We start from the raw sequence: 23,266 nt of genomic DNA, 5'->3' as shown, positions 1-23,266 counted from the left end.
TATCAAGGTGAGGCTTGATGATGATTTTCGTGTTCATTTTTTAAACCAGTTCCCATGCTCCTTAACTATGAAACAAAAATATGGTAGTTGGTGCTGGTTGGGTGTTTTTTTTCCATTAACAACAACAGTGATATTTATCAAAATTCCTGGCCAAGTGATTTTTTTTTTTTAGTTCTTCAGATTTGGCAACACACAGCTGAACACGGTTTTGACCTTATCCATTATTTCTAGGAACGTGGGTTTGTGTTCTCACACTCCATTGCCTGCCTCTGAAGCCCTGTTGAGTAAATGCAGCTGATCTCCAAGTTTGAAAAAAACATGTTTGATAATTCTACAAGGTTTCATGTTACAATGCCCTGTCCTTTGATCCTCCTTGTCTTTACCCCACCACTAATGGATTCTACCAAGTAGCACTAATCAGAGAGTGATGCAGGCTGGAAACCACTGTATTAAATGGACATTTGTACGTGCCTGGCAAAGACTTGCCTAAATAGAATGCTAACAGAGCATTATCTGGTTGTAGGAACCTGAATCTTATAACCTAATAGGTGCAAGTGTTTTTTTTTTGTCACAGTATAATACCTTTGATTTATTTGGGACCTGTCTTTCGAAGACCTCTTTGTCCTTTCACATAGATCATCTGATAGGTGGGGAGGGACAAGGGATAATGATTCCCATTTAACAGATGAGGGGACCATGGAACAGAGAAGTTGGGATTTGGCTAATTAGTGTGGCTGTATGACCTTGGACAAGCCCTACATCAGAATCATGACTATCTGAAAGATTGAATCTGCACTTTTATTTGTGTGTTCAATTACTTAGCTATTTCACTGTCACGTTTGCATTACTTCCTGATAAGCACGTGGTGGTGTTTTTTTTATGATATTTGTTAAGTGCTTAGTATGTGCCAGGCATGGTACAAAGCACTGGGAGAGATACAAACTAATCAGGTTGGACACAGTCCATGTCCCACATGGAGCTCACAGTCTTAATCCCATTTTACAGATGAGGTAACTGAGGCACAGAAAAATTGTGGCTTGCCCAAGGTCGCACAGCAGAAAAGTGGCAAAGTCGGGACTAGAACCCATGTCCCTCTGACTCCCAGACCCAGGCTCTATCCACTACACCGGCCACTGGTTACAAAGAGATGGAATATTTCACAGTGAAATTAATGACTAGCTACGACAATTGCTGGGAGCTGAAGAATGAATTACTACTTTCATCAGAAAATCAGTGTGTGTGATAGAATGGAAAGGACAGAGGGCTAACATTTAGGCAATAGTATTCACGGAGCCCCTACTAAGTGCAAAACAGTTAACTAAGCACTGTGGAACACTCAACAGAGGGCCTCTGCGCTCTCTCAAGAAGAGTGCAATCTAAGAGGTTAGATAAATGGTGCATAAGAAGCAGCAGCATAGCCTAGTGGATAGAACATGGACCTGGGAGTCAGAAGGACCTGCATTCTAATCCCAGCTCTGCCACTTTTCTGCTGTGCCTCAGTTCCCTCATCTGTAAAATGGGGATTGAGACTGTGAGCCCCACGTGGGCCAGGGACTGCGATCAACTCGATTTGCTTGTATCCACCCCGGTGCTTAGTACAGTGCCTGGCACATAACAACTGCTTAACAAATACGATTATTATTATTATTAAAAATAACCAATGGAGAAAGGAAATCTCCAGCTGTGACTGGCTGGCCTATCCACCCTAGTCATTTTGAGAATCAGAGAAGTCCCTGGGTCATGCTTCAGGCCACAGAAGAAACTATTATGGATTAACAAACCCTGGTTTTGGGAAAAAGTTCTGGAAAATGCTATAGAGAGGGAGGGAGGATGATGGAAAGAAGAGATTCTGTCTGGTCCTGAATAGAATTGGACCACACTGGACACTCAGGGTATGTGTGGTAGGCTGTCCTCGAAGTTGTCTGGTGAAGATTGGTTCTGAAAACAGCCAACTTGCCTGCCTCTGTGACCAAGGCTGATTCCACAGATCTGCCAATCCCTGGATCGCTAAGGTTTTTTATTTTCCTTTTTCTTTTAAAATGGTATTTAAGTGCTTAATATGTGTCAAACACTTTCTTAAGCACTGGGATAGGTACGAGTTTATCAGGCTGGACACAGTCTCTGTCTCACATAGGGCTCGCAGTCTAAGTCGGAGGGAGGAGGATTGAATCCCCATTTTAGAGTTGAGGAAGGCAAAGAGAAGTTGTGACGTGCCCAAGGTCACACAACAAACAGTTGGCAGAAGCAGAATTAGAACTCAGATCCTCTGACTCCCAGCCCCATGCTCTTTCATTCTGCTTCTGAGGGAAAGAATACCCAGCAGGATAGATAATAGATCACTTTCAGGTGATTTACAGAAGAAATGAATCTTGTTGGGAGGTTATCTCCGCAAGAGTACAGAAACCTTTCTTTCTCAGACACATCATAAGTGGGTACAGATAGCCCAAGTATGGACAGGCACTGCCATCAATCCTCCTGACACCTTCAGAAGCTAGATTGGAGGGTTAGATGGGTGGGGTGGAAGAGGAGAAGTGGGTGTGTGGCAGTGGGTGTTTTGGGAGGAGGGGTGTAGACTTTTGCAGATGGAGAAATCAAGGCACTAAGGGGTGAAGTGTCAACCAATCCAGGCCCTGCTTATGGAAGTCTGGAGGTTGTCAGCATGTCAGAAGGATCTGGGTTCTAATCCAGGCTCCACCACTTGTCTGCTGTGTATGTGTGTGTGTGTGACCCTGCGCTAGCCTTAAATTCTCTTTGTCTCGGTTACCTTATTTGTAAAATTGAGATTAAGAATGCAGAGCCCCATGTGTACTATGGGCTGTGTCCAACCTAATTAGTTTGTACCTACCCCATCACTTGGTACCCTGCCTGGAACATATTATGAGCTTAACAAATACCACAAAAAAGGTTGAATGATTACTCTGTGCAGAGCACTGTACTGGGTATTTGGGAGAGTACAGTACAATAGGGTTGAGAACTGTGACCCCTGCCCACAAAGAATTTACAGTACAGACGGGGAGACAGACAAATATAAATTGTGGATATGTAAATAATTGCTGTGGGGCTGAGGATGGGATGAATATCAAGAGTTGAAAGGTTACAGATCCAAGTGCAAGGGTGCTACAGAAGGGACAGGATGTAAGGAAAAGAAGGATTTAGTTGGGGAAAGTCTCTTGGAGGAGATATTTTAATAGGACTTTGAAGGTGGATAAACTGGTGGTCTGTCATATGAAGAGGGAGGGAGTTGCGGGGCAGAGGGAGGAGGTGGACGAGGGACCAGTGGAGAGATAGAGAAGATGAGATACAGTGAATAGGTTGGTGTTAAAGGAGTGAAGCGAGTGGGCTGGCTTGTAGTAGGAAATCAGCAAGGTGAGGTAAAAGTGGGCAAGGTGATTGAATGCTTTAAAGCCTAAGGTAAGGAATTTCTGTCCCATGCTGAGGTGGATAGGTAGCCACTGGGGATTCTTAAAGATTGAGGAAGCATGGACTAGATTTTTTTTTTTTTTTTGGAAAAATGATCCATAGAGCAGAGTGATGTATGGTCTCGGGTAGGGAGAGACAGGAAACAGGGAGGTTAGTGAAGGAGGCAGCTGCAGTATAAAGTCAGGATAGGATAAGTTCTTGAATTAGCCCAGTAGCAGTTTGGATGGAGAGGAAAAGGTGGATTTTAGCGATGTTGTGAAGGTAGATCCAGAGAACTGACTGAACATTCTCCAAGGTCTCAGTTCAGTACTCTGCACCCATTTTGGTGCTCAGTAAATACTCATGAGGTTTTCTCTTTTCTAGATTTAGGAATATGTGACTTAGGCTGGAGAGGTGGAGTTACCTTTTTGCTAACGTTTTGACAGAAGTAGAAATGAAATTATTGTTTTGTTCCAGGAATCTGGAAGCTAATGTCCTCATTTTATTTACTTTAAGAATACATCCGCCTATAGTTATCTCTAGAAGTTGTAGGGTGGTATCATCTATTTATCGATGATTGATTGATTATTCGCTGACAATGCAAAGTTGTTGCTTTTGTGCTCCTCTAGTAGCCAGGTGCTTTCTACTGGGCATGGCTTCTGAGAAAAGATCAAGTAAAGTGAACTCAGTTTTATATGATAAAATGAAAGGTAGATTGGTGAAGATAATGCGAGAATCGATGGACATTTCTAGAATGTCCAGTTTCTGAAGTATCATCTATATGACTTCTCTTCTTCACCACTTCCCGAAGAACCTCTCCTTCTACTTCCTCTCTTGCCTACCTCACCTTTATCCTGTCTACCTTTATCCTGGCTTCTGCCGTACTGTTTTCCTGGGCTTTACTTCTTCTAGCCGCAGTCTCTACTTCTAATGCCCAAATCTTAGATTTTGGAGCTAGTCAATTTCAAGTTGTTCTTGAAACCCTTCTATTCGGTTGCTTCTCTCCCTGTATTTGTTTACATTCACATTGCATATCTATTTCTTCCCTTGAGCGTTGGTTTGAGTCATCCATATTGCTACTTCCCAGAAGAAACTTTGATTTTTAGTCCCATTTGCTCACTTACTGTAGTCCAGCACCTACCTAAGAATTCTGTAGATGGGCCCCTTCATTCTTGAATTTGGTTTTCCTGCTTTCCCTTCCACACCCTTTTCTCAAGGAAATTTCTTAAAGGCGTCACCTTGCATGTTTTTATGGCAAGTTGCCTCCTGACATTTGTATCTCTGTTGGCATTGACGCCTCCAGATAATAATGTGGTAACTCACTGTCCAAAGGTGATGGGCAATTTGGAGGAAATTTACAAGCAGTTCACTTCAACAGAGGGTGACTTTGTATGTGGTTGGTTTCTCTAATCCAGATATCTGTGGATATGTTGGACTGTTGTTTTTGTTTTATTTAAATGATTTCCGTTTCTAAGGCGGGGATAAGTTGCCTTGTTCACACACAATAGCAACAAGAACTGAGAGAGTCACGTATCACTGTGTGACTTGGCAGGTCAGTCTCTCCTTCACATTCCACTCCAAAGAATAGACAGAGTTCATGGAACATACACAACAGAAGCAGTGTGACCCAATGGAAAGACCACAGGCCTGGGAGTCAGAGAACCTGGGTTCTGATCCCAGCTCTGCCAGTTGCTTGCTATGTGTCCTTGGACAAATAGCTTAACTTCTCTGTGCCTGTCCTTCCTCCTATGAGCCCCATGCAGGACAGGAACTCTATCCAACCTAATTAACTTGGGTGTACCTCAGCACGTAGAACAGTATGTGAGAGAAAGTAAGTGCTTAGTCCCATAAAGAAAAAAACTCTTTAAAAGTTGGTTTATTGTTTTTTCTTCCTCACTCCTTTCCTTCATGTCTCCATGGGTTTCCTCTTCTTTCTCTCCTCCACTCAAGCCTGGCTTCAGGGCCACATGTGCTGCACCTTTCAAGTTAGTTGATGATGTCGTGATTTGTGTGCTGTGTGACGTCATTCCTTTGCTCCACTGCATGGCAAAGCAGGGAAGCATTATCTGAGGCTCCTCGCTCCAGTCCTGGTGTATACACCAGATGTCTTTTCTGCTGGGATGACTGCTCTTAATTTGAACTGTTTTCCTTAGTGGTCATTTTGAAAACACTAGGTATGTGACCATAGTCCCATGTGTGGAAAGAGCATGAGGGTTAAGAGTTCTGGTTCTAATCCCAGCTCTACTATGAGCCTGCTGGGTGACCTTGGGCAAGTCGCTTAACATATAATAATAATAATGATGGTATTCAAGTGCTTTCTATGTGCCAATCACTGTTCTAAGCACTGGGATAGATACAGGTAATCAGGTTGTCCCAAGTGGGGCTCACAGTCTTTCTCCCCATTTTAAAGATGAGGTAACTGAGGCACAGAGTGGTTAAGTGATTTGCCCAAAATCACACAGCTGACATCTCTGAGTCTTAGTCCCCTCATGTGTAAAAGGGTGGATAAAATACCTGCTCTCCCTACTTTTTAAAATTGGGAGCCCTATGTGGGATGGGAACTGTGCCTGATTTCCTCATTTTGCTTAATAATGATAATCATGGTACTTGTTAAGCATTGGCAGCGTGGCTTAGTGGAAAGAACATGGGCTTGGGACTGAGAGGATGTGGGTCCAAATCCTGGTTCCGCTACTTCTGTGCTGTGTGACTTTGGGCCCACCACTTAATTTCTCTGTACCTTAGTTACTCTCTCATCTGTAAAATGGGGATTAAGACTGTGAGCCCCATGTGGGACAATTTGATAACCTTGTATCTATCCCACTGCTTAAAATAGTGCTCGGCACATAGTAAGCACTTAACAAATACTATCATCATCATCATCATCAATGTAGTGCTAGTGACTTGAGCAGTGCTGGTTTAGTGGAAAGAGCTCAGGCTTGGGAGTCAGAGGTCATGTGTTCTAATCCTGCCTCTGCCACTTGTCAACTGTGTAACTTTGGGCAAGTCACTTCACTTCTCTGGGCCTCAGTTACCTCATTTGTAAAATGGGGATTAAGACTGTGAGCCCCATGTGGGACAACCTGATTACCTGGTATCTACCCCAGCACTTAGAACAGCGTTTGGCACATGGTAAATGCTTAACAAATACCATCATTATTATTACCTCCCAATCCCCTCTAGACTGTAAGCTTGTTGTGGGCAGTGAATGTATCCGTTTTATTGTTATAGTATACTTTCCCAAGCACTCAGCACAGTGCCCTACATGCAGTAAGTGCTCAAGAATTATGAATGACTTCTGGGGCACAATGGGCAAGTGGGCAAAAGCACATTACATGGAGCGTGTCTAGTCTTTGCCCTCATTAGACTGTAAACTCTTTGTGGCAGGGAATGTGTCTGTTTTTTGTTATATTTAACTCTCCTAAGCACATAATACAGTGCTCTGCACATGTAATGTGCCCAGTAAATATGATTGAATGAATGAATGAGCCAGCTGCAGGTAGAGCTAGAACTAGAACCCAGGTCACCCGATTCCCAGAATATTGCTCTTTCCAAAAGCAGGGCCTCTGATTTATCCTTAATTCAGCATCCATCGTGGGTCAATCAAGCAGTCGATTGTATTTATTTAGCACTTACTGTGCACAGAACACTGTACTAAGTGCTGGGGGGAGTACACTAAACAATTTAACAGAGACATTCTCTGCCCACAATCCAGAGAGTAACAAAATGCCTTAAACAGTTTGTTCCCATGAATAGTCACTCTTATTCAACAAGGTGATAGATTTTTAAACTAAAAAGTCAGCTCGAAAGGAAAATGTGGGAAAAGCATGATATTTGGCTTTTATTTTTCCCATTTCATTTGTGTTCCGCTTTGAGTCGGACTCGAAACCTTAGGGTCACCCTTTCTTCCAAGGTTTACAGATAATTCCATTAGCTCACCTTTCTCCCAAGTTTTTTGTTCTGATATCATCACTTGCATATAATAAAAAATGTAGCTGGATCCTATCTTATTTCAGTTAAACATTTTGCAGCTAGAGTCAGGGACGTCCTCCTGTTACCTACTATGAGCTATCTCTGCATCAGACTACTCAGAAAAATTGAGCAGAGCCCTAATCAATAGTATTTATTGAGTGTTTACTCTGTGCAGAGTAGTGACCTAGGTACTTGGGAGTGTACAATAGCATTAATTGTACAGTAGTCAATCTGGCCACTTACTAAATTCAAGTGAGTGACAGAATGCACCCTTTCATCTTTCCTTTTTTTGTAGGGAAATGACGTCCACAAAAGAAGCTGGAGGGGAGGGAGGCCAGACACTGCAAGTCGATCACTTGTCTCTAAATTCAGCCAAAGAAATCCAGTTGATTTAAAGAAACTAGCCTTTTTAAGATTAAAACCATGTTTTTTTCCAATCTCCGATCAATTTTCCCATTGAAAAAAGTAAATTTACTGAGTAAATAATATTGGATGCACTCTATGCAGAATGTTTTCCAAATGTTAGGGTCACTTTCAGATCACCCTCCATTTATGTTTTAACTCTTACTGGGTTAATTTACAGAGATCCATGCGTTGATGATCAGGGTCGTTTTCACTGACTATTCTTTTCCCATGGTTTTGTACTATGAAATTTTAATAATTCACTCCATCTGGCAGCACTGCTTGCTTTACACTTAATCAATTTTCAAACACCTGCTTTGTGAGGAAGAAGCTTCAGTATCCTCCATTTGGAAAGACTGAATTGAGACAAGTGAGGAAATGATGCTGCTGAGTCTGGTTAACTAAAGTCAGGGTTAACAAATTAATAAAATAAATGTTGTGTTCTGTGTGTGTAGAGCTTCCTTCCCCATTTTTGAGAAATCATTTTGCGTTTTTCCAAACATGTCTTCATTATTATTATATTTGCTTTCTTCCAGTTTTATGCGCCGAAAGAGTGGGCCAGATGACTAAAACGTACAATGACATCGATGCCGTTACACGTCTTCTAGAGGAGGTAAGCCTGTCTTGACGAGGAAATACGATTGTTTGCAATGACATTATAAAAAAGTGGCCTTGTTGATGGTGTGTCTAAAAATATCAGTTGTCCAAAAAATGTTGATCCCCATGATCATAAATTTGGGAACTTCATTTAGGTCATTAAAGTAGAGCTGGAACTACTGAGCAGTAACTATTATTACTGCTGGAGTCCTGGGACCTAAAGGGGTTGTCCAGAAACCTTTTAAAATGAAGTTTAGTCTGTGGCAATGTCTGCCGTTTTGTCTGGCCTGAACATTGAGCGGCTCTGCAAACAGCCCAATTTTGGGTATTGGGGGCACGTGCACTGAGCACTTAGTAGCCTCTAAAGCCCATAATCTAGTCCCCAAATGCCTGATACCGGGAGTCCCAGGTGTTTGTTTTACTACCCCACCCTTTTTCATAGTATTTATTAAGTGTCAGGTACTGTACTAAGTGCTGTACTAAGGGTCAGGTACTGTACAATATTAGATGCAAGCTAATCATATTGGACACAGTCCCTTCTCCTGATGGGGCTCATGGTCTTAATTCCCATTTTTGCAGATGAGGGAACTGAAGCACAGAGAAGTGAAGTGATTTGCCCAAGGTCACACAACAAAGTGGTGGAGCTGGAATTAGAACCCAGGTCCTTCTGACTCCCAGGCCTGTGCTCTGTCCATGAGGCCACACTGCTTCTCACTCCCCTACTTCTCACGATGAACATGTAGAACGAGAAGCCTGACCCTGGAACTCTTTTCTAGGGCTTTGGAGAACGTGTGCAACTTTGTTACTCCTCCTAGGTTTTCCAGCTTAAACCTATGAACAAATTCTCCTTTTGCTGTCTTCTCTAATGAACCTGAAATGGGGTCACTTTCTAACTGAATTTTAGACTTTGAAGTAGATATTTCATTTTCCCAAATATGGTTTACTTTATGCCCCAAAATAGGATACAGAGGTTCAGCACTCATTTGCACCTCTGACCTAGTTTTTTTTCCCTCCCTGAAACAGAAATAAATGTGTTTTTCAAAGTGCCAGAAAAGGTACCTTGGACTCAGTTGTTCAGTGTCCTTGAATCATCGTCCTCATCGATGGTATTTATTGAGCACTTACTATGTGCTGAGCACTGTGCTAAGCACTTGGGAGAGTACACTACAGCAGAGTGTATCCTACAATGACCTCACAGTCTAGAGGAAGTTGGATTGTTGCTATACGAACCACAGACAAGCACATAGCCAGCAGCAAAGTACTGATATATCCAAGCATCAAATTTTAAATACATCGACATTTCAAAAGATGACCGAACTAACTGTTGTACTTGGCTTTTCTAGGTAGCCGTAGGCCCAACATATCAAGATATTTACTCTTCATATAGGTCTAAGATTTGATGTGTCATAACTTTCCTAAATTACTATTTTTCAAGCCACCAAAAAAATATCCACTGAGATTAGACTGTTTTCAGGCTGAGTTAATTTACTGGCTGTGCAGTCCAATAGACATTCAGATATTTGGTTCTTTCTGGTCATTTCTTATAGCTGGAGCCTTAATTCCCCCAAAATCAGAAATTTTTTAAGTCTTGCCACACAAAACTGGCTTCCTTGTGGTCAGGTATTAATCCCAACCCCAGTGTGCTTTTTTGTTGCTTTTTGTTGACAGTTGGACTTTCTGGTTAACACATGTCAGTGAAATGGCTACCTCTATGCTTGACTATCAATTTAATTTCTGACAGTTGGTCATTTAACAATTGTGTCTTTAGGGAAGTTCTTTAACTTTTTCAGACTTCTAGGGTGTTTCATGCTCAGAGAATAATGGAAAATTAGTTTCACCGGCTGAATAGCAATCCTGTTCAGTGCATTTAGTCAACAAAACAGGGTTTTAGTCAGATCCGGAAATGGTTATGATTAGCCTTTAATTATTCAGAGGATAATTCTCCAGTTTGTATTTTTCTTGTCCCTTGATAGTGCTGCTGCTTGCTAATATTCTTACCTGTCATTTTATCGTGTTCAAACAGAAGTTGAATAGAGGAGATAAGGTGGCACTAAAACCTGAAAGCCTGTGGATTCTGCTTCGTGAAAAATGCGGAGGGAGGGAGCAGAGTTGAATGTATAAAGTTGCCTTTATTCTATATGAGTGGTTTATGTAATGTGGCTTTTGGGATATCTGGACAGCTTTTCAAAGCTGTTCTTGATTTGTCAGGTTTGAGCTGTTGGATGTTTTCTGTAGATTACTGTAATTAAGGCACAGCTTAATACTCTTTCGTAATTGAGAAAATATCAGATCACAGTTACAAGAGACATTTTGTTTTTCTTTGTTTTTTTTTCCAGTTTCGGGGCAGACTAGTAATTTTTGACTCAAAGGGCATGTAAATTTGACATTTTGTTCAGAAGAATAAGAGAGGTCTAGAACAAAAGTACCAGCTCGCCTGGAGCATTGTGGGAGGGAATGGAAGGGAGTGGAGGGGTCTAGAAAAGGGGGGTGTTGCTCTGGAGGAATTGGCATTGAGAGACCAAAGCATTAACTCCACCCCCGGCTATTTTGAGGGTGGAGATGATGGTTTTCCTCCTTTCCTCCTCATCAAACTTCATCCTTTTTGTTCCACTGCAGGTAAAATAGTCCCTCTCATTGGCCTGCTGGTAGAGGAAGAATTAGGCCTTACTCTGTTTGGTAGTCTGTAAGCTTCTTGAGGGCAGAAGTCATGTCTCCCACCTCTCATTGTATGCTACTCTCCCAAGTGCTTAGTAAAGAGCTCTCCACACAGTCAGAGCTCAATAAATGCTATCGACTGATAGATTGGAAGCAACATCTTCCATCTCTTAATAGGTGCCCACCAGGCCAATTATTTATAGGAGAAGGATGCCTAATGTCATCCAACATTAGCCAAGTTCATTGACAGGACCTAGCCAAAGAAATAGGGCCTTGGTTGGGGAAAAGAAAGCCCACATCTCTCAGGAAGGAAGACTTTTATACTGGAAGAGAGAGTCAGGAGGAATGCATGCATAGTATTGGGTTGAAATTCAAAGGGATGGGTCTTTTGGGGTTTTGGGGGGGGGGTGTTTGTATTCCAAATGGGAAACTTGCCATAATACTAATAATGATAATAATTGTGGTATTGTTAAGCACTAACTATGTGCCTAACACTGTTCTAAGCACTGGGATAGATACAAGCTAATCAAGTTGTCCCACTTGGGGCTCACAGTCTTAATCCCCATTTTACAGATAAGGGAACTGAGGGACAGAGAAATTAAGTGGCTTGCTCAAGGTCACACAGCAGACAAGTGGCAGATCTGGGATTAGAACCCACGACCTCTGACTCCCAAGCCCGTGCTCTTTCCACTGAGCCGTGCACTCAATCCTACATGACAGGAACTCCCTGTTGAATGTTGTTTTATGAGCAGTCTTCCCTAAGGTTGCAGAGGTGATTAGTGTGAGACATAGCCTTGAATCTGAGTCAGGTTCTGAAACTGGGTTATGCAGAGAATGACAGTTGTGTGAATCTACATGACTCACAGTCAAGACTGTAAAATCGTCCTTCTAGACTGTAAGCTCACTGAGGGCAGAATATGTGTCTACCAACTCTGTTACTATTGTTTGTACCGTACTCTCCCAAGTGCTCAGTACAGTGCTCTGCACACAGTGCTAAATAAATACGATTGATTAGGCCACCACCACCCAAAGCCACCTGATTGTCTCTTTGTGCTGGCCCTTATACACACCAAGTTTTTTCCTCTGGAGAGTGTGATGCTTATTTGGCTAGTATTCGTCATGTTGAGAGCCTTGGAGATTACATAGACTTTTTGCTATTTGGATACCTTTCTTTTTGCTTGAGTAACCAGCTTACAAGTATTTTTTACATGCACTGGGCCCGAGGTGCAAAATTATGGCCCAAAGTTAGTTGTTTGTCTCATTAGTGAGTCACTGATGATAAAAGGAGCGACTAGATCCCACACACTTTCCAAAGATCCAAAGTTTTCTGGTGGCAAAACTGTGGTGTTCTGAGTACTGCTCCTGGTAATTTGTTGAGTAGGTCAATCAATCAGTGGTATTTAATGAGCACTTATTTGAGTGTTGCTCCCGGTAATTCATTGAGTAGATTAATCCCAGTTATAAATCAATCATATTTATTAAGCGCTTATTGCATGCAGAGCACTATACTAAGTTTTCTTGTTGAGAAGGTTCTTGTGGACCAATCAGCCATTCAGTTGTATTTATTGAGTGCTTACTGTGTGCAGAGCACACTCTTGGAAAAGTACAAATTGCTAGACATGATTCCTGCCCACAGAGAGCTCAAGCAACATGAGAACACATCAACTCGCAATAGATCCATAGAGACTTGTCATTCACGATGGGGGCCAGCTCTTCAATGGGCTTGAGTGCCTCCAGGGCAGACTCTGAGGCTGCGGGCAGGGAGGAGGAGGCTTTGAACATGGCCCTGGACCTCGTTCCTGATTTCTAGTTCCAAAGATTGACTGGTGGTCCATTCTGTCAACATGGTGTCTGTTAAACAGTTGATATGGAGATGCTCATCGGATATGTCTCAGCATCTTGCCCCCAGACACAGTTCATTATAACGGAAAAATGACACTTCCGGCAGATAAGTCATGAGAGAACATCTTCTCCAGAGGGAATGCAAGATGCAAGGTAGAGCTGATTGCCATTCATTTAATTACCTATTCCACTATCTACATCTTGCTCAAATGTCTGCCTGCAAGATCTAAAGGCACTCAGATATTCCCAAGATCAGGCTAGTGTTGAGCCTGTAGGAATGGAGTGAACATTAATGAAAGAAACAAGCAGTCGGAGTACTTTATTCTGGGGGAGATTTTACATCTAACCTTGAATTAGGGTAGGAACTGCCGATTCATGTAGGGAGAGGAAAAATTGCTTCTGCCAGTGAAAATCGGCCAAAGGACTGTATACTCCGATTCCTGCAGACTCCTTCAGCTGGAGTCAGAACTGTGGAAGGCTGGTTAAAAAAACTGACATTCTGTGGGTCTAAAGCCAAAGATTCTGAACCTGAAGGGTGGTCCCGGAAACAGATCGAGGTCTATTAGTCACAGTTAGTTATTTTGTCCTAAAAGGGAAAAATAACACTAACATCTTGGCTATTCATTGCTTCTTCTTGTTCAATCAGTCATATTTATTGAGCCCCTTATTGTGTGCAGGACACTGTACTAGGCGCTTGGGAGAGGACAACACAATATAGCAGACACATTCCCTACCCACAGTGAACTTACATCTAGAGGGAAGTCTAATTTATAGCACTGAATATATCCCACATCACTACTGGTAGAGCCCTTAAGAGACATCCGGACATTGGTTCTGACATAGCCATGAGTTTGATATCCCTTTCTTGTAAGAGAATTAAACTCCCCTACTTCCTCTGTTCCGTCACCTTGGTTCCCAGTACACCCAGCTGGATCCTCCCCCCTCCCCAGCCACCAAAATGGAGTTACTGTAGTCAAGCAGGGACCTTGAGGAATCTGTAGAAGGCAGGGAAGGTCTTAGCTGTGGCTCATATTACCTGTATAGCTACTGATTGGTAGCAGCAGTGGTTGTGTTCATGGGACAAGGATGGAGAATAGCTTGGATTAATGGAAAGAGCATGGGCCTGGGAGTCAGGGGACCTGGGTTCTACCACTTTTAATTTTTTTTTATGGTATTTGTTAAGTGCTTACCATGCACCAGACACTGTACTAATCACTGGGGGAGATACAAGATAATTGGCTTGGACACCGTCCATATCCCATATGGAGCTCAGAGTCTTAGTCCCCATTTTACAGATGAGGGAACTGAGGCACAGAGAAATTAAATGGCAACCTGGTGATTCAGATGATGGGGCTGTTGATGTTACATTAGGTTTTTAGCTCGTGAAGGCTGACTCTCAGAGGGGGTTAAATGACTTAACTGAGTAAGTAAAAGACTCCCAAGTGCTATTCCAAAACTCTTGTCACAAAAGCACACTTTTTCCTCACTGAAATGAGAACAATGGACGTGCAGGGTGTGCATATGAAGGCCCATAACGCAGCTGAACTCCTTAGGATTGGCCAAGAACAAAGTCGTCGTATTTCAGGAAATTATCTGATGGGAGTATGGTCTCTTCTGCACTTTAAAAATTTCCATGTAGTTGAGTTAATAAAATTTGTTCCAAAGAGAATACTTTTTTTTTCATTTGGAAGGGAAGAATGGGGGTGGTTAAGATAAAAATAAATCCATCCTGGAGTGGTGTATCTTCAATCTGAATTGCATTACCTGTCCTAAAATAGCCTCTTTTGACTCTAACCCTTGGGCCACATAGTAATTTGAGACCTTGTTCCCTGCACTGGGGTGAAATGGGATGTTTGCCTTGTTTTAAGAGCTCTTCTAATTGGGATCAATAAGATTCCACTTAGCCTCTGCGTACTATCGGTGCATTAGTGGGCGTTTTTCTTTCTGGAAAGAGCAAGCGTGGCTTGGTTCCTTGTTTTGTCCATTCCTGGACCAGCATGCTCAGCTCTAAGTGGCTGAGGGAGCTGAAGTAATGGCATTCTGTAACATTGCTTCACCTTTGGTCTGTTATCTAGTAAACTGTGGGGATGTTCTATCAGGAGTGTGTCCTATCAGGATCTTTACACATTTGCTTCTCCCTGTCTCAAAATGCCCAAGGATTTCCAGCACGCATCATTGTATTGGCTGAGGGTGGTTAGCTGCATTTTAACTGTCCATTTTAATTTCAGTTGGGGTGACAGTGGATGGAAAACAGTGAGAAATGTTGCAACAAAACTCAGATTTACTTCATTTATTTCCTTTGTTTAAGCCCCAAATTGGATTTTTGGAGTTCTTTAGATTTAACAAACAGAAGCTTTCTATGCATCATTAAAAAAAAAAAAAAGCCCCAGAGAAATTATTTGTCTCCATCAGATCCCCAACCAATCAGTAGTATTTATTGAGCACTTACTATGTGCAGAGCACTGTACTCTACCAAGCGCTTAATACAGTGCTCTGCACACAGATCTCAATAAGCACTAAAAGACAACTGTTCAAAATTAGGTAGGCACAATTGAAACCCCTATTAGCATTATTATCATTATGGTGTTTGTTAAGCACTTATTATCTGTCACACACTGTTTTATCTGCTAGGGGTAGATACAAGTTAATCAGGTCATTAGCATTAAAATGAGTGATAAATGATTAATTCCTTTTTTTAAAAAAACTATTCTTTCTTCTTGCTATGTTTTCACCATTTCACCTGCACGAGCCTGACTCAGGAACCTGTTTGAAACTCCCTTTTTTTCCCCTGACAGAAAGAGCGGGATTTAGAATTAGCTGCTCGGATCGGCCAGTCGTTGTTGAAGAAGAACAAAACTCTTACGGAGAGGAACGAACTGCTTGAGGAACAAGTAGAGCACATCAGGGAAGAGGTAAGAGTTCTCAGGTTACCGAAAACTCCTTTGGTCACGGCCACCCGTGAGGGTTAGGGGCCTCGAAGCGGAAGTTTGTGGTTTTCTTGGATGTTGGCAGGAAAGATGGCCAAAAGAAGAGAGCCGGGTCCTCTGAGGGTGAGAAGCAAGGAGGCTTATTGCTGAGATATGATGGAAGAAGCCTTGTGATCTACTTTCAAAAGTAGCATCATCATCATAATAATAATGATGGTATTTGTTAAGCGCTTACTATGTGCCAAGCCCTGTTCTAAGCACTGGGATAGATATAAGGTAATCAGGTTATACAACGTGGGGCTCACAGTCTTAATCCCCATTTTACAGATGAGGTAGCTGAAGCACAGAGAAGTTAAGTGACTCGCCCAAAGTCACACAGCTGACAAGTGGCGGAACTGGGCATTAGAACCCACAACCTCTGACTTCCAAGCCCGTGCTCTTTCCACTAAGCCACACTGCTTCTCGAGTGGATAGAGCACGGGCCTGGGAGTGAGAAGGACCTGCGTTCTAATTCCAACTCCACCAGTTGCTTGCTGAGTCACCTTGGGGCAAGTCACTTCTCTGTGCCTGAAGTTCCCTGAACTGCAATGGGGATTAAATTCCTGTTCCCCTCCTGCTTAGACTGTGAGCCCCCTGAGGTTGGACACAGTCCCTATCCCACATAGGGCTCACAGTCTTAATCCCCATTTTACAGATGAAGTAACTGTGGCTCAGAGAAGTGAAGTGACTTGTCTAAAGTCACACAGCTGACAAGGGGCGGAGTCAGGATTAGAATCCACGACCTCTGAACTCCCAAGCCCGTGCTCTTTCCACTAAGCCACGCTGCCACTCATCATGTGGTGGCTCCCTCCTTTCCGAGTCTCCTCTTTGATACTTACCCCCAAGCAAGTCAGTGTGTTACCAGAGTGTCTAAGTTCCAGAGACAGGTCTTGTTGACTGACTTAGCCAACTATCGGAACACAAGGCGTTGGGTTGTGTTTTAAAAATTCGAAGTTGCCCAGCCCTCGAGGAGTTCAAAAACCTAACACAATTTATTATCAACGGTAATGGATTACAGCACAATTAAATCTGTTTAGATAAGTGGGTAACTACAGGAGTTTGCTGGAGGGTGGGAATTGTTTGGGGTGCAAGGGGTTTGCGTTATCATTAAGTTTGTTAGAGATAGAATGAGGAGGCTATACCACAGTTGGGGCAAAAGGCTAGAGATTTGGTCAGTCTGGCTCAGCTTTCTTTGTTCTGAGACACTGTATCAATGCCTTCTTAGCTTCTGTGACATTTAAGACAAAAGGTACATAACATCTGCATTTAGCATGTCAGCTGACTTCCTTCTCCAGGACCCAGCCTGGAGGGGCAAGAATCTGGTGGTGGTTGTTAGAACAGGAGGGTTTTTAAATTTTCTTCTCCAGGCATAATCCCACCCTCCCATCTGGCTTTATTCCCTATCCTCTCTCTCTCCCTTTCTCCTTTCTTCCCCTTTGTTCCTTCCCTCCTCCCTCCCCCATCCCACACAGGACCTTTGTCTGATAAGGTTATGTTTGAAGAGAAGAAATGACCCCTGCTTAAATCCCTTAAGGCTAGTTAGGTCTGTTTTTGTTCAGTCAGAACTTTGGTCTATTCAAATTATTAGATATTTCTGCGAATTACACATATATGCACACAAATACACCCTGAAAGTACAATGTTTTCAAAAGGAAAACAATGAAAGCCTTCCAAAACCTCAAGTCAGTCATCATAGTGTGAGAGCAGTATTCAGAAAGAGGAACAATAAGGGCTTTCCTTGGAAACAGACAGCACCCAAAGCATCCCTGTGAGTGGTCACAGGAGAGAGCCAGCTATGTCTCCAATCTTCTCTCCACTCACTAATCAAAAAAAAAAGGTCCCCCTTTCAAGTGAAGGCAACTGAGTGACAATGCCTCTTTTAAATTGAGGGCAGCCTTCTGCATCTCAGCTATGACATTGAGGCGCATGAGATGAAGTGAAGGAATTTGCAGTGTGTATTTGAGATTTTGTGTGTGTGTGTGCGCGCGCGTGCACACACACGTGAGCTCTTAGAGGACAGAGCTCATCTCTTCTTTCTTTTGAATGTCCCCAAAACACCATGAAGAATACCCTGCACACAGTAGGGACTTAATAATTATTGAGTGTGTGTTTACTTGTGTGTATGTGGTTTGTGTCAAATGCATTCATTGTAAATTTGGATATAGTATAAGTAGGGGTGGGGGTGTCAACCCCGGCCCTAAAATGAGTGTGGGATACTCAGCAAGCTGCTTGGTCCCTGTAGCTCCACAAACTGCCATGCCACGGGAACTCGGAAGACTTGACCTGTTGTTCCAGCCCCTTTTTCCCCGCCCCCTGTCCTCCCTAGCATTCTCCTCTGGGAGTGCATCTGGGCTAGGGGTGGTGGAGGGGAGAGCAGGATAGGGTCAGGGGCGTCAGGAGAATGGCAAACTTATCTCCTGCGATTTGTATGCCTTTCTCCAGGGTCTTATGTGACATGGCCCACCAGCAGTGATGCACTCTGCCACACAATGCCCAAGTCCCTCCTGTACCGTGGACAGAAGAGAATGCTCGAGAATGCCTAGGCAGCCCTCACAAGGCCCCCGTTCCCTTTTCCTTCTTACCCAGGGAAGTCAACAGCGAGGCGGGGAAGGAAAGGGGGCAGAATCCTGCCCTCAAATCCCATCATCACACTGGGATTTTCTGCACATCCCATGAGAGTGCTTATATCGGATGTGGGCCGGACCGCGAGCGAGCGAGCAAGCTTCTCCTGGAGCACCGGCTAGTTTGAAGCTGCCTCTGCCGCTTGGCAGAGAGCCAAGGTTGTGCAGGCAGGAAGCTGGGTGCAGTCGTGATGCCTGTTTTCTCCCACCTGGAGTTGGCACGGCTGCCGCTTGTTCTTAGATGGGAGTTGATTTCAGGAGGAGTGAAATGGCCTCTTCTTTCACCCTGCGATATGACCTGCTTGTCTGGCAGTGGTCCGCGCTAGTCCATCTGTGCATTTCTAAAGGCCCGGTGCTGCTTGATTACAAGAGATTGGCAGGCAGACTCTTTGAGGAGGGAACAAGACGTCCATTCTAGAACCTCTCCGCTCCCGGCCACCGCCTCTTTCCCAAAGCAAAGAGGAGAATCAGCGGTGGAGGAGGAACTCAAGCCAAAGCACGCTGGATTGTTTTTCTTAAGTGAGACAAACCGTTTTCCTTCCCACTGCCTCCTTTCTCACCTGACGACCGATTTCTTGCCCCCAGAACAGGTGGCAAGACACTTAGGATCGTTCATGGTTGGGGATTTGGTGGTGTTAGATGATAAAAGCTGGTTTCAAGTTCTGGGGTGGGTTGGCTGCTGAGAAGACACCTGGAGGAAAATAAATGTTGAAGCGCTGCTCTGTCTCCCATTAGGTGAGTCAGCTGCGCCATGAATTGTCCATGAAGGATGAGCTGCTCCAGTTCTACACCAGCGCTGCTGAGGAGAGTGAGCCAGAGTCCGTCTGCACCACCCCGTAAGTCCCAGAGGAGTCACCTCTGCCCAAAAGCAAGAGCAGAGAGGGTTCGTTGAGAGCTGTTCTCAGGACACTTGGGTGAAACTGCCGAGCCAACAAGAGGAACATTATGAGATGGGGCTAGACAGTAGTGGCCATTTTTCTCACCTGTTCTTGTTGGTCTCCAGGTCAGAGTTGATCCAGTGGATTCAGGGCCCAAAGAGGGGCAACTTGGCCTAGTGGATAAAGCATGGGACTGAGAGTCAGAAAGGCCTCCACCACTTGCTTGCTGCATGACCTTGGGCAAGGCAATTAACTTACTCTGCCTCAGTTACCTCATCTGTAACATGGCGATTAAGACTGTGGGACAAGGACTGTGTCCAACCTGATTAGCTTGTATCTACACCAGTACTTAGCTCAGTGCCTGGAACAGAGTAAGCGCTTAACAAATACCATTTAAAAAATGGGTATTTTTTGGAGGAGACATAATTACACATCTCATTTCTTCCCTGAGCATCCATAGAAGTATTCATTCTCTTGAAAATCATTGGCCAGTCCAGCCCATTGGTGGTCAGTGGGGTCGGAGGAAACAATTTGATTCTGGGATGTGGCCATCTAGAAGGGATAATAATAATAATAATGAATGTATTTGTTAGGTGCTTACTATGTGCCAGGCACTGAACTAATCAATCATTGGGGTGGATACAAGCAAATCAAGTTGGACACAATCCCTGTCCCACGTGGGACTCACAGTCTAGATCTTCATTTTACAGTTGAGGTAATTGAAGCACAGAGAAATGAAGTGACTTGCCCAAGGCCACAGAGCTGACAGATGGCAGAGCCCGAATTAGACCCCATGACCTTCTGACTCCTAGGCCCGTGCTTCATCTAGGGATCTAGTCCATCATCTGCAAAATAGGGATTCAGTACCAGTTTTTTTATGGTATTTAAGTGCTTATTATGTGCCATTCACTGTTCTAAGCACTGGGGTAGATACAAAGTAATCAGGTTGTCCCATGTGGGGCTCACAGTTTTAATACCCATTTTACAGATGAGATAACTAAGGTACAGAGAAGTTAAGTGGCTTGCCCAAGATCACACAGCAGGCACGTGGTGGAGCCGGGATTAGAATCCACGTCCTCTGACTTCCAAGCCCATGCTCTTTCCACTAAACCACGCTGCTTCCCTCCTAAGGCAGGACTCCTTCCTTAGGGAAGTTCTCCCTCCTAAGTAGTTCTCCCTCTGTCTTAGACTGTGAGCCCCATGTGGGATTTGATTATCTTGTATTGACCCCAGCGCTTAGTACAGTGCGTGGCACATAGTAAGTGCTTAATAAATGGCATTATTATTATTGTTGTTATTAGTATTGTTGTCATTATCATCCTGTTTCCTATCTCCATGCTGTCTGCTATATTGAGCATTGGCTGACATGACTCAGGATTGTGAAATAGTCAGCTTTCATTCTCAAATGTATTCATGGAGCAATCGCACGGTGGAGTTCTGGCCCACGGGGTGTAGTTTGACTTAGATGTTTGCAGTTTTGGAAGACTGCCCCCTTAAACCGGTCCTCTGACACGTCCTAATTTTGCATAGAGGAAGGGCATTTGCCATTTTCACTTGGGATAATTTCATGAAGGCGTGGATTTCGACCGGGGCTTTCCTCAGAGGAAGGAGGAGCTCTGTGTTTGAGAGTGGGGTCATGAGAAAGGAAGGTTTCTTAAGTAACAAAGGTTTCTGGGAAACGTTGTTCCAGCAGCGCTGTCCATTCTGCAGACAACTCTTTTGGAGATTACGTGTCCCTGAAATATTTAAAGTTGGGGACCCGATGGTGATCTAAAGCTAGAACGTGGTTCATGTGCAAGGATTCGATCATTTATTGAGAATGTCCTGTGTGCAAAGCACTGGACTAAGTGCTTGGGAAAGTACAATATAACCAAATTGGTAGATATATTCCCTCCTCACAATGAGCTTACCGTTCAGAGAGGACCATATAAACTGTCCTTTCAGTCACTTTGGTGTTGACACATTGTCACAACTCCATGAAATGCAGATAAACTGGAGTGATTTAGAAGGTCTTTGCAGACTTCTTGGTTAGTGTCTCCACTGATGTTGTACATGGGTGTGTGTGTATGTATGTGTGTCTAAAAGGCCTTGAAAATATCAATGTGTATTTTTGCCAGGTTGAAGAGGAACGAGTCTTCCTCCTCTGTCCAGAACTACTTTCACTTGGATACTCTTCAGAAGAAACTGAAGGACCTTGAAGAAGAAAATGTTGTACTTAGATCAGAGGTGAGGCTCTCAGTCAGTCAGTGGAGAGAAACTAAGCTCTTGGGTAGGCACAATCTAACAGAGCTGGTAGAGACATTCCCTACCCACAAGGAGCTTTCAGTCTTGAGGGAAGGGGACAGACATTAAAATAAATTATGGCTCTGTACAGAAGTGCTGTGGGACTGAAGGTGGGGTGTCTACAGGGTAAAAACATACAAGTGCAAGGGTGACACAACACAGAGAGGGACTCACTCCTCATAATCTCATTTTAGAAGGGTGGGAACTTTGCTTCCCTTGGGAGAAATGGTACTGTGGTAATAGGTACTATTCCAAATTAGTCACTATAGTTACTAATTCCAGTAGTTGCTATAATAACTATGACTCCAAAGCTATTAAAGGGAGCATAAAGATCAGGTATACACTAGCAGGGTAGGGCACTCTGATTTTCTGATTTAGGGAAGAGTAATAAGACTAAACAATTTTGCCTGGAAAAAAAAGCCAAAATAAATAAAAGACACTTTGAGGTATCAAACTTCTATATGTTTGGATACGTGAGGCTGAGTTTCGCTTCAGAGCCTAAATTACTAGGGTATTTTTTAGGATCAGTCCGCTTTAAATGGTAGAAATACTTGTATGAAACCATTGATTTGAGAAAGTACGTAAACTGCTCAAGTTGCCTAAAAGTCAATCAATCAATCCGTCGTATTTATAGAGCTCTTACTGTGTGCGGAGCACATTTCTAAGGGCTTGGGAGAGTGCAGTGAAACAATATAACAGAGTTAATAAACACATTATCTGCCCAGGTGACAAGAACCTGCCCTTGTTGCACTGGTTTTGACTTACTGGTTTTGACTGGTTAGCTATGTGTTGGAGTTTTCAAGTGGGAGCAATGGATGAGCTTCGGGCTTGAGATTTCAGGACCGAGAATCATGCAGAAAAATTGACTGTGGCTCTGGTGGTTTGTATAGTTCCACCTGTACTCTTCTGTGCTTGCCCGTCATCGTCCTGGTGGAAGATGGAGTGCTGTTGAGCCAGTAGTAAAAAACCGAATTGAGCACATTTAATAATGTTGGTATTTGTTAAGTGCTTACTATGTGCAGAGCACTGTTCTAAGCGCTGGGGTAGATTTACAGGATAATCAGGTTGTCCCACGTGAGGCTCACAGTCTTAATCCCCATTTTACAGATGAGGTAACTGAGGCACAGAGAAGTTAAGTGACTTCTCACACAGTCACACAGATGACAAGTGACAGAGCTGGTATTTGAACCCATGACCTCTGAGTCCCAAGCCCCTGCTCCTTCCACTGAGCCACATTGCTTCTCTTTTATCTTCACTAGATTCTATCTTGTGATGGTGAGAGCTTCAGATATTGGATTGTAAAAGCTTTTCCACACCTGTGGAAAAGGGGGTGCTAGGTACATTCATTCATTCAATCATATTTTATTGAGCACTTACTGTATGCAGAACACTGTACTAAGCGCTTGGAAAGTACAGTTCAGCAACAGAGACAATCCCTGCCCACAGTCTAGAAAGGGGGAATAATGGTGGTATTTGTTAAGCACTTACTATGTGTCAAGCACTGTTCTAAGCGCTGGAGAAGATAGAAGGTTATCATGTTGTTCCAGCCGGGGCTCACAGTCTTAATCCCCATTTTCCAGATGAGGTAGTAACTGAGGCCCAGAGAAGCAAAGTGACTTGCCCAAAGTCACACAGCTGACAAGTGGCGGAGCCG

General features: G+C 43.5%; 1 protein-coding gene across 10 annotated transcripts in view; it reads left to right on the top strand.

The window, feature by feature from the left end:
- TRAK1 (trafficking kinesin protein 1) overlaps positions 1-23,266 on the top strand; it is a 116,314-nt gene that overhangs the window by 57,100 nt on the left and 35,948 nt on the right. For all 10 annotated transcript variants that reach the window (XM_039912954.1, XM_039912953.1, XM_029071342.1 and 7 more), the window contains 4 exons: positions 8,307-8,383; positions 15,660-15,776; positions 19,187-19,287; positions 21,447-21,555. In XM_039912954.1, the coding sequence (XP_039768888.1) occupies positions 8,307-8,383; positions 15,660-15,776; positions 19,187-19,287; positions 21,447-21,555 (404 nt within the window). The remainder of the gene's footprint in view (positions 1-8,306; positions 8,384-15,659; positions 15,777-19,186; positions 19,288-21,446; positions 21,556-23,266) is intronic.

The sequence above is a fragment of the Ornithorhynchus anatinus genome, chromosome 8 (genome assembly GCF_004115215.2).
Source record: "Ornithorhynchus anatinus isolate Pmale09 chromosome 8, mOrnAna1.pri.v4, whole genome shotgun sequence".
Classification (NCBI taxonomy): domain Eukaryota; kingdom Metazoa; phylum Chordata; class Mammalia; order Monotremata; family Ornithorhynchidae; genus Ornithorhynchus; species Ornithorhynchus anatinus.
Note: the sequence above shows the minus strand (reverse complement) of the source record. Positions and strands in the feature narration are given on the sequence as shown.